The sequence below is a fragment of the Apteryx rowi genome, unplaced genomic scaffold (assembly GCF_003343035.1).
Source record: "Apteryx rowi isolate R43461 unplaced genomic scaffold, aptRow1 scaffold_577, whole genome shotgun sequence".
NCBI lineage: Eukaryota > Metazoa > Chordata > Aves > Apterygiformes > Apterygidae > Apteryx > Apteryx rowi.
Genome location: NW_020450846.1, coordinates 372,845 through 385,357, shown reverse-complemented (window position 1 = coordinate 385,357; position 12,513 = coordinate 372,845). Strand labels below are relative to the sequence as shown.

The 12,513-nt window shown below is 58.4% G+C and overlaps 1 protein-coding gene across 1 annotated transcript in view; it reads left to right on the top strand.

Moving 5' to 3' along the window:
- Nucleotides 1-9,856, top strand: part of ALDH4A1 (aldehyde dehydrogenase 4 family member A1) — an 11,932-nt gene extending 2,076 nt beyond the window's left edge. The window contains exons 2-15 of the mRNA XM_026082415.1: nt 627-835; nt 1,027-1,119; nt 1,218-1,265; nt 1,667-1,822; nt 2,184-2,333; nt 2,427-2,501; nt 4,759-4,946; nt 5,936-6,009; nt 6,164-6,360; nt 6,741-6,788; nt 7,448-7,600; nt 7,862-7,983; nt 9,314-9,432; nt 9,578-9,856. Coding sequence (XP_025938200.1) covers nt 627-835; nt 1,027-1,119; nt 1,218-1,265; nt 1,667-1,822; nt 2,184-2,333; nt 2,427-2,501; nt 4,759-4,946; nt 5,936-6,009; nt 6,164-6,360; nt 6,741-6,788; nt 7,448-7,600; nt 7,862-7,983; nt 9,314-9,432; nt 9,578-9,690 — 1,745 coding nt within the window. The 3' untranslated portion in view covers nt 9,691-9,856. The remainder of the gene's footprint in view (nt 1-626; nt 836-1,026; nt 1,120-1,217; nt 1,266-1,666; nt 1,823-2,183; nt 2,334-2,426; nt 2,502-4,758; nt 4,947-5,935; nt 6,010-6,163; nt 6,361-6,740; nt 6,789-7,447; nt 7,601-7,861; nt 7,984-9,313; nt 9,433-9,577) is intronic.
- The last annotated feature ends 2,657 nt before the right edge of the window (nt 9,857-12,513 follow it).

The following is a 12,513-nucleotide window of genomic DNA, read 5'->3' as shown; positions in this document are numbered from 1 at the left end:
CTCGGCTCCGCTCCTTCCCCGGCCCGGGGGGGGGGGCCTCGGAGCCGCTTTTCGGGCCCCGGAAAAGCCCCTTCCTGCAAAACGGCGGCGCGTGGCGTGGCGAAACCCCGTTTCCCCCCCTCCCCTCCGGCTGTGGCTGTTTCTAGCGTTTCTCGCGCGAACGCTGTGCTTTCGGTTCTCAGCAGGTTCTTTTATTTGCCCCTTTGGGGGCACGTGATTTAAGGCCGAAACCAGCTTGGCAAAGTGCGTAGCCTGGAGCCTCTGCTTTCTGCCTCCGGCGTGCGCTGAGCTCGGCCCGAAGCCTGGGCCCGAGGGGGGCACGCGTGGTGCTGCCACGCTGCGGCACCGGTTTGGAGCAACCCGGGGCCCCTTCTGCCCTGGCAGCTCCATCGCCTGTTTGCTCGAGGCAAAATCTCCCTTGGAAGTTCCTTTTTCCCGAGCTGGCGGAGCCCCATATCTCCAGCTCGCAGCGAGGCGAGGGCAGAGCTGCCCGGGGTGAACGCGCGGGTTCGGTGCCCAGCTCGGGTGTAATCACCCGCCGCCAGGGCACGGTGGAGTGCAGACGCGTTAGTGTGGTGCCGTGCCCGGACTCGCACGGCTCCTTTTGCTGGGAGCAACGAGTTAAGCGATAAAGCGTGGGGCGTTTGGCGGTACGGAGTGGGGAGGCCGGGGCGGATGGCAGTACGGACCAGGCGAAGGAAGTCGGGGGGCATTTCGGCATCCGTTTCGCTTTCGTCCTAGGCGGAGATGGCGGCACCACTCCGCCATCGAGGTGGCCAACGAGCCCRTCCTGGAATTCAAGCCAGGGAGCCCCGAGCGAGCCGCTCTCCAGAAGGTAACGCCACGCGGAGCAACCGCGCGTCCCCCCCCGTGCCGCCCGGCTCCTGGGCCGGGCCAGAGGGGCGCTTTGGGGACAGCTCRCGTTTGAACTTGGGCTCAGCCTGGCTTCCTCCAGCCTGTAGCCCACTAAGGGAGGGAGGGAAACCTGGCGCCGCGGCTCCTGACGCGGTGCCGTTCCCTCGCTAGGCGCTTGGCGAGCTGAAGGACAAGACGGAAGCCATCCCATGCGTGGTCGGGGGAGAAGAGGTGTGGACGTCCGCTGTGCGGTACCAGCTGTCGGTGAGTTTGGCGGAAAGCTCTTCTTCCTTGAAGCAGCGACAGCAGGGGGGTTGTATCGGGCGAGAGGGAAATTACGGAGGTTTTCCTTCTCTTTTCAGCCCTTCAATCATTCGCACAAGGTGGCCAAGTTCTGCTACGCTGACAAGGTGAGCACGCCTCGCTGCCGGGCCCTCTTCCTTGCGTTCGCTCGCGGGGGAGAGCTCGCTAGTCGTCCTGCAGATGGGACGGTGACCGGGACGGTGACYGCGCCACCCTGGCCAGACGCCAGCGTAGGTGATGAGGCAACTGGGCTGCGGGTTTCTCTGGCAGCCTCTGCTGGAGGAGGGAGCTCGACCCTCGTACCCTGCCCTGAAATAGCTGCTGGCTTTTACAGAAGAAGCGACTGCGCTTCGCCTGGCTTTAGAGAGCCTCTAGTAGCTTGTCCTTATCTTCTAGGGGGGTTATGCAGGGGTAGGTGGCCCCTCACCTCCCCTCCCTGCCTGACTCCTTGCAGAAGTGGAGAGGGAGYGAGTTCCTCAGCGTTGCTGTTTCCCCTTCTGCTCTGCAGGACCTCATTAACAGAGCCATCAACGCTGCCTTGGCGGCCAGGAGGGAATGGGACCTGAAGCCTGTCCAGGACCGAGCCCAGATCTTCCTCAAGGCAGCTGAGCTGCTGAGCGGCCCGCGGCGAGCAGAGGTGCTGGCCAAAACCATGGTGGGGCAGGTAAGAGGCAGGTGGGATGGCCCCGGGGGGGGTAGCTGGGGTGCATGGGGTGGTGTTTGGGAAGGGGGCACCTGGGCACACGAGGTGGGAAGAGCCTCTGAGCTGTTTCTTGGCCACGGGAAGGATGCGAACGGCCGTAACGTTAGAAGGGCCTGTAGCGGGGAGGAGGCTCGCAGGGGGTCGAGCGCGCTCAGCATAGCGGAGGGAACCCGTACACCGCATCCGGATGCGCCGGGCCGCGTCGCTTGGGCTCCCAGCTGTTGCGTTCCCCCCGCGTTTTCATTCGATAGACCGAGGTGCCGCCCCGCTCCTCGGCGCGGAGGAGGCTCCTCCATGTCGCTTCTCTCCGCTCCGCTCTCAGGGTAAAACGGTCATCCAGGCGGAAATCGATGCGGCCGCCGAGCTGATAGACTTCTTCCGCTTCAACGCCAAGTACGCGGTGGAGCTGGAGAACAGCCAGCCGCTCAGCGTGGACGTCAGCACCAACAGCATGGTCTACCGGGGGCTGGAGGTGAGCGGAGGGGCTGGTGCCGGAGCCTCCAGAGGCAGCCCGGGGCGGGAGCACAGCGCTGTGTAACCGGTCCCTTTGCCCACCCGCCCGCAGGGTTTCGTGGCAGCCGTCTCGCCCTTCAACTTCACGGCGATCGGTGGGAACCTGGCAGGGGCTCCGGCTTTGATGGTGAGTGTCGCGGCAGGTATCTGCTTCCACCGGGGCTCGAGGGAGAGCCAGAGCCAGAGAGGATGGGCTGGAGGGACACGCRGGAGCCCAGGGCTGGGAGAGGGGCCTGGCCTCCCTGAGGCCGCTGTTTGCCTGGCCTGGGCTCTGCAAATGGGTCTCAGATTACAATTTATCCTCCGGGTTGTTTTCCAGGGGGACGGAGGAGCCACTCTGGAAAGAGCTTTGCGCTCGCTGTTTTAAGATGTCTCTGCACCTACAAACACCTACAAAACTGAGCGCAGCCACCTTCACTCCTCAGAGGGTATCAGATGCGCTTGGGGTCACCTGGTTTTCTTCTTGAATAAAATTAGACTCAGGTTTTTTTGGATTACAGCCAGGTGTCCCAGTGCCTGGCTGTTTGCTCTGTCCCCTGAGCAGCTGTGATGGGGGGAAGTGCTGGAAAAGGGGGAAGGTCCCAAACCGGCTCTTCCGAGAGCAGAAGAGGTGCTTGCGCCCAAGGTTTTTATCCTGCCATAAGGGACCTTCCTGCCACAAGGCCGGATTTTAGCTCGGGAGTGGGTCGGGTGCTGCAGGAGGGAGAGGAGATGAGAAATACAGAGGGGTTTTGGTTCTCCTGCGCGGCGCTCGCTCCGCGAATCRGGTTTCTAGGCACGATCGCCTACGAAAGCGCTAGCGGGGAGTGATAGCAGCAGCCCCAGAGCGGTTGCTCTCGTTCCTCTTGGAGGAGACCCTGGGAACGGAGGGCAAAGGTAGGAGCGAGCGCGTCGCGGCCCCGGCATTCAGCAGGGACCCGCGAGATCCCGGCAGCCGCGGAGGACGGGCTGAAAAGTCGGAGTAATGGTCGGTGGCGTTTCTGTACGCGTCCCCGTGCGTCCTGAGCGTGCCCAGCGCGTGCCTGCCTTTGCGGGGCGAATTCTGGGGAGAGACTGGGCAATAATCCATGCTGGATTTGGACCGGAATTAATTAATCTGTTGTTGCACAGGGAAAACAAAAATCGTCCCCAACTCTTTACTACTTAGGACCTCAGATTTAATCCTGGTGTCAAATACAGTCCCCTCCAGCAGCGGTGTCCTGTACTAGCGATGGAAGAGGCTGAGATTAGGGAAAGCACCAAGCTTTTAATTTACAGTGGTCGCTTTTTAAAGCGGCGTGCAAGATGCAGCACACGAACCTATGAATTTTGGAAGGGAGGAATGGGGAGCGTGAAGGAAGAGGACGAAGCTAACACGGGACGGGGAGCTGGGAAATGTTTTTTGGGGGGTGACGGGGAGTAGGTGCGTGCGGAAAGCTCCCACCCTGCGGTACCTGGGAGACACTGGTAAGTTATTAATCGGTGCGTGTTAATCAGTGCCGTAGCAATGGGTACGTTGGTCGCTGCAGCGCGCTTCCCAGCGGATTAAACATTGCGCTTGGCCGGATAACTGGACGGATCAATATGATTAATGCCACTGCAGCGTTGGAGCAGGATTTCCTGGGGCCGCGCTGCCCRGGTAGCCGGGCTGCCCTGGCATCCCGTCTCCGACCGCGGCCTGTATCCGCTTGCACGGTTCCGCCAGAAGTTTTTGCCGAGCGTGACTTAGCGCCGTCGCCGTTCGGAGGGGAAGGGCTGGGGGTCGGGGGGGGGACGCGGGGGCCCCGCAGGGCTGCCTGCGCGCAGGAGGAGGAAGAGGCAGGTGGCGCGGAGCCAAAGGGGTGGGACGCCTCCGTCAGGATTTTAGCGCCGTGTTTTCCGGCCGCTCGTGCTGTTTGTTTGTGCACCGTTAATCCAGGCTCGGGCTTTTCTTTCGCTCCTTGGCTTGGCGCGAGCACCTGCTGGGTTCTGCACGAACCTGCTCGCAGCAAGGGAYGGTGCCTGTAATGGCATAAGCATGTTTCTTAGCTGCTCTATCCCTCGATTTCCCGAGGCGGAGAGCAGGTCGGTGTTTCGGGGCCGCTGTCGGGGAACGCAGGGTGCAGCAGGGCCGGGGTGACAGGCGATGGCCGGGGTGGCGGAGCGACCCGGTGGCAGCTCAGGGCGTGCAAGGGAAGGGCTCTCGTGCCTTTAGCTGACCTGGATGGTCACGGCGCTTTCCAAACCCAGCGCTCGGAGTGGAAAGGTAGGAGAGAGCAGGGTGCGGAGCGCCTGCGAAGCACCCGCGCCCACGTGCCGCCAAGGGTGTCCTTGCTCTGATCCCATCTACTGCGGCGTTGGTGTCCCTGAGCTGGTTGCACCCGTGGTGGGTTTCTCGCCGCGCTGACTTTCTCCTCTCGCCCCAGGGCAACGTGGTGCTGTGGAAGCCCAGCGACACGGCCGTGCTGTCCAGCTACGCCGTGTACAGGATCCTCCTCGAAGCCGGGCTCCCTCCCGACGTCATTCAGTTCGTGCCAGCCGACGGGCCTGTCTTCGGGGACACCGTCACCGGCTCCGAGCACTTCTGCGGGCTCAACTTCACCGGCAGCGTGCCGTAAGTGGGGCGGGGGAGAGGCGCGCTGATCCGGGCTGCGCCGTTCTCCGAGGAGCCGCAGCCGGCAGCTTAGGCGGTGCTGGATGCCTGTTCGTAACGCCGGTCCTGCGAGCGCCTGCTCGGGGGAGTGTTTAATRTCAGGGAGTTTCTGCCACTAAACTCAAACCGCAGGATGGATGAACTTCTCCTGCAAAAGGGGGCATTGAGGGGACACTGACCTGTCTCCCGGAGATGCTGTCATTTGGCTCAACCACCTGCCCAGCGCTTGCTGAGCGATGCCAGGGCGAAGTGGAGCGCTGTTTATTCCCTCTTCTTCCCGCCGGCAGGCGTTAAGGGACTGTGACTTTGCCGCGCGAAGGCGTCCGGGTCCTGCTAAAGGGGCGTTTCAAGCACGTGCCTCCTTTTTTCCGGGGAGATTTGCAAACTCGTGCCCTGCCAGCGCTTCAGGGTGCGTTAGCRACTCCGAGGGCTCCGGCAGCCGCCYCGGAGCGTCGCTCCCAAAGGCGCCGGGCTGTTAAACCCAGGGGCCTGGCTCAACCGGCAAATGACATGGTCTGATGAGCGTCGTGCTTTAAAGGTGGGAAGCTCATAAATTAGTATTAGTGGCTGTGCCTCCTGGTGGRAGTTTATTAGCATTTTTATTGTTTTGCAGCCGAGGGGTTTGTCACAGTAAAGAAGGGGGGAAAGGAGAAGAACAGGAAACTTCTGCTGGATGTTTTCTTCTTTCTTCCTCCCTGTGACACTTCAGCTGTTTCTTATGTTTGAARATCTCGGGTGGTTCTGTAGTGCCCRTTGCTTTGGTGTCTAGGGCCTCGTTCTCGGCTGGCATCTCCTCTCCGGCTTGCAGGGCGTCCCTTCCTTCGGGGATGGACCTACGGGTTTGGTGCGGGCTCCTCTGCAGCAGGGCCAAGACCTGGACCTGCCTTTTCCACCTTCCCCTTGTGCTCAAACGCAAGAGCTTTCTAACCAGCTCCTCTTTTCTCTTTCAGGACTTTCAAGCGCCTCTGGAAGCAGGTGTCTGAAAACCTGGACCGGTACCGCAATTTCCCRCGTCTGGCTGGAGGTAATTTGGGGACGCAGAATGGCTAATGCTGAGCCCTGGGCATTTAGAGGTGTTCAGGGAGTTTGGGACTGGCCCGAGCTTGTGCTCTCCCAGTTGCACAGCCGGGACAACTCCTCACTCGCCGCTTCCTTTTCCTCCTCCTCTCGGAAACCAGAGTGCGGCGGGAAGAACTTCCACCTCGTGCACAGCTCGGCCGACGTGTCCAGCGTGGTGAACGGGACCCTGCGCTCGGCCTTCGAGTACGGCGGCCAAAAATGCTCGGCTTGCTCCCGCCTCTACGCCCCGGACTCGCTGTGGCCCCAGATCAAAGCGAAGCTGCTGGAGGAGCACAGGAAGATCAAAGTGGGAGACGTGAGTAGAGCTGCTGGGCTGCTGAAGGGCTTTGCGGCTCAGCGGGTGGCTGATGGGATTAGAGACTGCGGTAACTGGCTACTAATTCCTATTGAACCGAGCTTTTTATCCGCTGCTTCTCCCCACCACCACCCCTCGGTCCTCCCCCCCCATCTTTTTTTGGTGATTAGAAATTAACTTGTAGCCAGCGTCTGCAGGAAGGATTGTGTAAGTCACCGACTACTGCAGACTAATTGAAAAGGGGCAGCTTGTCCCCTCCACGAGAGGTGTGTTTCTGAGTGGGGAAAAAGGGTTATTCTGGGAATTTCAACTCCGTATTTTAGAGTTACCTTTCTGGCACAGCACGGCCCTTACACATTCTCCTTTCTTTCCTCCCACAGCCTGCCCAGGACTTCGGAACATTTTTCTCCGCGGTGATTGATGACAAGGTAAGCGCAAGTGTCCTGTTTCTCCTGGTGCACCAGAGTAGCACCACCACRCTTGTTTTATTTAAGCCTTGGGTGAAGTGTGGAAGTCGGTGATTAGTGTCAGAATATCAGCGATAGGGATGTGGGAGCTCTCCCTCCTTCCCAAAGAATTGCATCCCTTGTCACTGCCCCTCTTGAAAAGTACTTTTTTGATGAGGAACTATCATCTCGGACGTAAGGTTTGGAGTGTCTGGGACTGCATCTCTGGCTCCCAGCCCTCCAGAGCAGGAGGAGGACTAAGAGCAGTGTAACCATGAAGGAGACTGCCTGGACACCACAGTCCTCTTCTCCTCACTGCCTTCTTGGGTTCCCCACGTCCCTTAGCAGGGAATCCTTCCTCCCTGGCCTAGCGTCCATACCACAGTTACTGCCCCTCTTAAGCCAGTTTCAAACCTTGGGTTGAAAAGTGCTTTTTTTTGATGAGAAGATATCTTAGACATAAGGTTCGGAGTGTCTGGGGTTGTACTTCAAGCTCCCAGCCCTCTTGAGCCAGAAGAGAGCTAAGAGCAGCGTAGCCCTGAAAGACATTGCCCACATTCCCCCAGCCCCACTTCCAGAATACAGAGACCTCCTTTGAGACCCCCAAACTCACAGGCTTTTATTCTTTTCTTTTTTTTCAGTCTTTCGCCCGTATAAAGAAATGGATCGAGCATGCCAAGACGTCCTCCAATCTCACCATCTTGGCAGGAGGCGGCTGCGACGACAGCGTTGGGTATTTCATCGAGCCGTGCATTGTGGAGAGCAAAGACCCGAAGGATCCTATCATGAAGGAGGTGAGAGCAGCTCGGTGGGAGCCTGGGCAGGGGGAGAGATGGCAGTAGAAGGGCAGAACAGGCCCTAGACCCCCATCCCGAGGTGTCTGCTGGACACTGCAGCTGCGCTGAAATGAGTTGACTGGCTCTGGACGGTGAGGTGGTGCAGGGACATTCCTCTTCCCTCTTTGTCGCGGCTTTAGCTAGTTCAGCGCCAAGGCGCCCGCGGGGTGTGCGAGGAAGTTCTCCCCGATGTCCGAATGCTTCTGTTTGGCTCTGCAGGAAATTTTTGGCCCCGTCCTCACCGTGTACGTCTACCCGGAGAAGCGGTACAAGGACATCTTGGAGCTCATCGACACCACGACGCCCTACGGCCTCACGGGGGCAGTCTTCGCCCAGGAGAAGTAAGTGCCAAAAGCTGCACAAGCGCAGCCTGGACGCTCCGCGTTCGGTTCCCGCTGCTTTGTGGCCTGCTGAGATAGCGCAGCAGTCCGCAACCATTTGCAGCAGAGGGGAAAGGGCTTTTTTCCTCCTTGCGGGGCAGCTACGTCCATGGCGCGTTGCTCGCTTCTCTCTGGAGCCTCCGCGCTACCTGGCAAGGATGAAAAAAGCCATTTCCCTGCGGCTTACACTGCTCTTAGCTCTCTTTCAGCTCAGGATGGAAGGAGATGCCTCTAAGATGGTTTCTCACTCAAAAAGCGCTTTTTCAGTGAGAAACCATCTCAGATGTCGGGGTTGGCGTGTCCGGGAGGATATGCCTCCGGCTCCCAGCCTTCCTGAGCGGGAGGAGGGCTGAGAGCACTGTAACCCTGGAGGGGGCTGTCCAGACTCGGGGGGGGCCGCACAGCCCTGCCCAGCTGCCTGCTCGGGTTCCCCACGTTTCTTGGCAGAGCTTCCAYGACGCAGCTCTTGCCCCTCTTGGGCCAGGTTCGAACCTAAGTGCTTTGCAGCACCGGGCTTTCCAGCTCGAGGTCGGAGACTGGCTGCGGAGGGGCAAAGCCTGCGGGACGGACGCTCAGCTGCAAGGAACCCAAGGAGGCGGCTGGGAGGACTGTGGCACCCCAGGAGTCGGGGCAGCCGCCCTCGGCCTCCCGGGGCTCTTAGTCCTCCTCCCYGCGAGGAGGGCTAAGACCCAAGGTTCAAACACCCGGACACTCAGAACTTCGCGTCTGAGATAGATAGTTTCTCACCGAAACAGCATTTTTCAGGCCTTATTTTATGATTTTTCCAAGAGGGGAAGAGCCAAAGGAAGCACAAGCTCTTGGAAGAATAAAGATATAAGCTAAGAGGAAAACTTATTTTTATTATTATTTTATTATTTTTAAGCCATGAAGAGCTAGGAAGTGTTGCTAGTGTCAAATCCAAGTTCTTTTTGCGATTTCTTTATTTTATGAGAAACTTTAGTTGAGTGTGAAGCAGAAATGCTTGATGGGGTTTAGTTACTTATTAAAAAAGATTGGTTAAGAGGAATAAAAGTTGTTATGCTTGATGACCTCTTAAGTTAGTTATTTGGCTTTTGTTTGGCCATGGTTACAGCTACCTTTGTTCTATAGCAATACATTTAAATGGGGAAGAGTGCCTGGAAAAAAAACCCAAAAAATTGCAATAATTCAAATCAAGCTCCAAGTCTGTACAGCCCTTGGAATGTATTTAAAGTGCAACATGTTTTTTGCACAACTGTTGTCCAGCCTGCTCCATCCTCCACGCTGACCCAGTCGCTTCTGTTCCTCCTAGGAGCATCATCCAGGAAGCGAGGAACCGCCTGCGGAACGCCGCTGGCAACTTCTACATCAACGACAAGTCGACGGGCGCCGTCGTGGCTCAGCAGCCCTTCGGGGGCTCCCGCATCTCAGGTGAGAGAAAAACACCCGTGGAGAAAGAGAGCACCCACCTCCGCACGTCCCTTGTGTCGGGGCTCTGCGTCGCTGCCCGCGGGACAGGATCCATCCCGCAGCCTCCGTCTCGTAGTCGCAGCCGCTTGTTTTCCTCCCGGAACAGGAACCAACGACAAACCTGGTGGCCCCCACTACGTCCTGCGCTGGACATCTCCCCAGGCCATCAAGGAGACGCACGTGCCCCTGACGGACTGGCGCTACGCCTACATGCAGTGACGCCGCCTCGCCGGCCCCGCTCCCGTACTACTGACGCTCGACGCACACTGTGGCTTCTCAGCTACAACCTTGGGAAAAAAAAGCACTTAAAGCAAGTTATCTGTAATGCAAAAAATTAAGGTTTATTTTAGAAAAAAAATTATTAAATGGAAAACTCAAAAAAAGAGAGAGTCTCTGTGATTTCTTGGTCATGTAAGCGTGCTGGTAGCCGCTGCTGCTGGCAATATGAGAACACGGTGACAACGTGCTAYGGGCACCAGAAACCCCAGGCCTGAGAGCAAAGCCCGGATCCCAGCTGCCTCCTCCCTCAGAATTGTTCTGCCCTAAATCTGCAATGGAACAAGGCCTTCGAGATGTGATTTTTCTAATTTAAGGCCTTAAGAGGGGAATGCCCAGCATGGGAATAAAGCTTACTCAAACATAGAAGTTTCATATTAATATGATCATCTCAAAGCTTAATAGCTATGTGCSTCTTCAAGGGGCTTTGGACTTACGAGCAGGGTTTAAAGCTGAGCTGCAGTTAGAGAAGCAGGGCCACAACGCAAGGGAGCYGGCTCACATCTTCCATCATGTTCCTCCCTTTGGCCAGCGCAAGAGGTGCAGGGCTCTTCCTCCTTGCCTGGCCAGGAGTGCTGGAATTAAAGCAGGAAGAAGGGCATTAAAAGGCTGGGCTTATCCCACTTACTAAAAAACACCCAAACCAACAAACAAAAACAACCCTCCAAAACACCCAAAGCAAAAAAAAAACACCAAAAAACAAAAAACACCCACCCAAGTGAAAAAACACAAAAAAACAACATAAAACCATGTCCTTCCCTCCTCTGCCCCAAATGCCACCTCCCTGTCCCGGGCGAGAGCTGCACCCCCAGTAAGTCCCAGTCACTAATGGCCAAATTGGAGAGCTGCACGTACCCACCTTCGCAGGAGAAGGGCAGCGCAGCCAGGGCTGGTTCAAGCCGGGGGATCTCGGCTCCGGGCTCCCGCTTGCTCCTGAGCGGAGCGGAGCCTCCGCAACGCGGGAGGAGTTTCAATCGCGGCAGCAAGAACGGTTCGATTACCCGCGGTGAAGCCAGGCAGGGCTCAGGGCTGCCTCCTCCGTGCCCATCCTTGGTCACGGGCTGGGAGGGAGCAGAAGGATGTTTTGGTACCCGAAACGTTTCTGCACGAGCTGCAGGGGAGGGTGCAGCATCCCTCACCCCCCCCCCCCAAAAAACAAGTCTAGGGCTTAGGAGGGCCGTGAGAGGGGGGCTGCTCTGAGAGCGAGGGCCAGCACCTTGCCCAGGACCGGTGCCACCGCCGGGAGCTGGTGTCAGAGCCAGGCCTGGCACCACGAGCCGCCACGGTAGGAGCCAGTTACCGACCTCGGCGGCCCCCTCGCCGCGCCCTGCGAAGGCTCTTCCTCGCCACCACYGCCGTCTCGCCGGCCACATCGGGATGGGCCCTGCAACGCAAGCAGGGAAAGGGAATTTGTACCCACGTCCTTCATGCTAATTCAGAAATGCACATTTAGAGCATCTATAATTAATAACTGCCCAGTCACCTGGATCTGCAGCTGGCACTGCCAGCCCTGCTCCGCCTGTTACGCTAAACGTTGAGGACTGATCCTGTCCGTGCCTCGGCTGGGATTCGGCAAGCAGGTCAAGAGCTAGGTGCATCGGTACCTGCGTATCCCGGCTTAACCGGAGACGTTCGCAATAAAACGGTTACAAAACCTCCGTGCCCTTCTACGAGCTATTTCTTGAAATCGTGGCCAAAGAGCCAGCCAGCGCGCGCATGCGTTCGGCACCGTCAGTGCCCGCAGCATTCGGCACCTTGGCGCTGGCATCCAGCCAAACGCCCCAGCACCTCTCTGGATCAGGCCTCCCGGGAGATTCCCAGACCGAAGCGCCTCGGCTAAGCGCTCCCAAGCTCCAGATGGGCCCATGGGCTCRTTTAAACCTCAATAAGGGATCGGCTTCCTGGCAATGCCGAGAGCTGCGGCTGTGGCGCCCTTTGCCAGCGTTTTGGCTCGCGCCTTTTCCGACTTAAGGCCAGGGCATCAAGTGGATTTTTAGCCTTAACTCTGAATTTCATGGCTTTTGTGACTTTAAAATCAGACCCCTAATGCTATTGCAACCGTTTGGTTTTCTTTTATTCCCGAAGCTGATAAATGCTTCTGTGCATCTCCGGGAAAAGCAGGGAAGCAGGGGCTGGGCGGGGAAGTTTTCCCAGCTTTTCCCAGCAGAGGGGACTGCCAAAGCTTGACTCAATCCCTGCGGCAGCCAGGAGCCGAGGGCTCAGCCCGGCTCCGTCCGGGAAAGTGCTGGATTTTGCCCCCCCCGCGCCAACGTAGCCGCCCATCTGCTTCCCGTTAGCAGCTCCRACGGAGGCTAATGGGCAGATCAAACCGCCCTGACGCAGCACGTTAGCGAGAGCCGTTCCCGGAGTCGGGAGCGCTCCCTGGACGGCTCCCAAAGGCGGGCGCGGGCCGCGCCGGGTGCTAACGCGAAGCACATGGCGGCGCGCGGAAGCGGCAGGGGTGTTAACAAGGGCCGAAATGCTCGGGACAGCGCCTGGCAAACGGCCTTCACATCCCGGCGGGGCCGAGAGCTCGGCTTTAGAGCGGAGCAAAGCCGGGAAGCCAAGGCAGCAGGGACCCGCGAGGCCGGAGTTGGGCTAAACAGGGATCGACCCGGGAATAACCAAATCCCTCCTTCGCCCTAAGCACCGACGCTTCCGGCTTTCTGAGCAATCAAAATGTTTCCCCCCAGTTAAACCACAACAACGCGGAAGCCACGGCTTTGGGAGACGAGGCCGCTCGTTAGACCGAGCTCCATCAGTTTT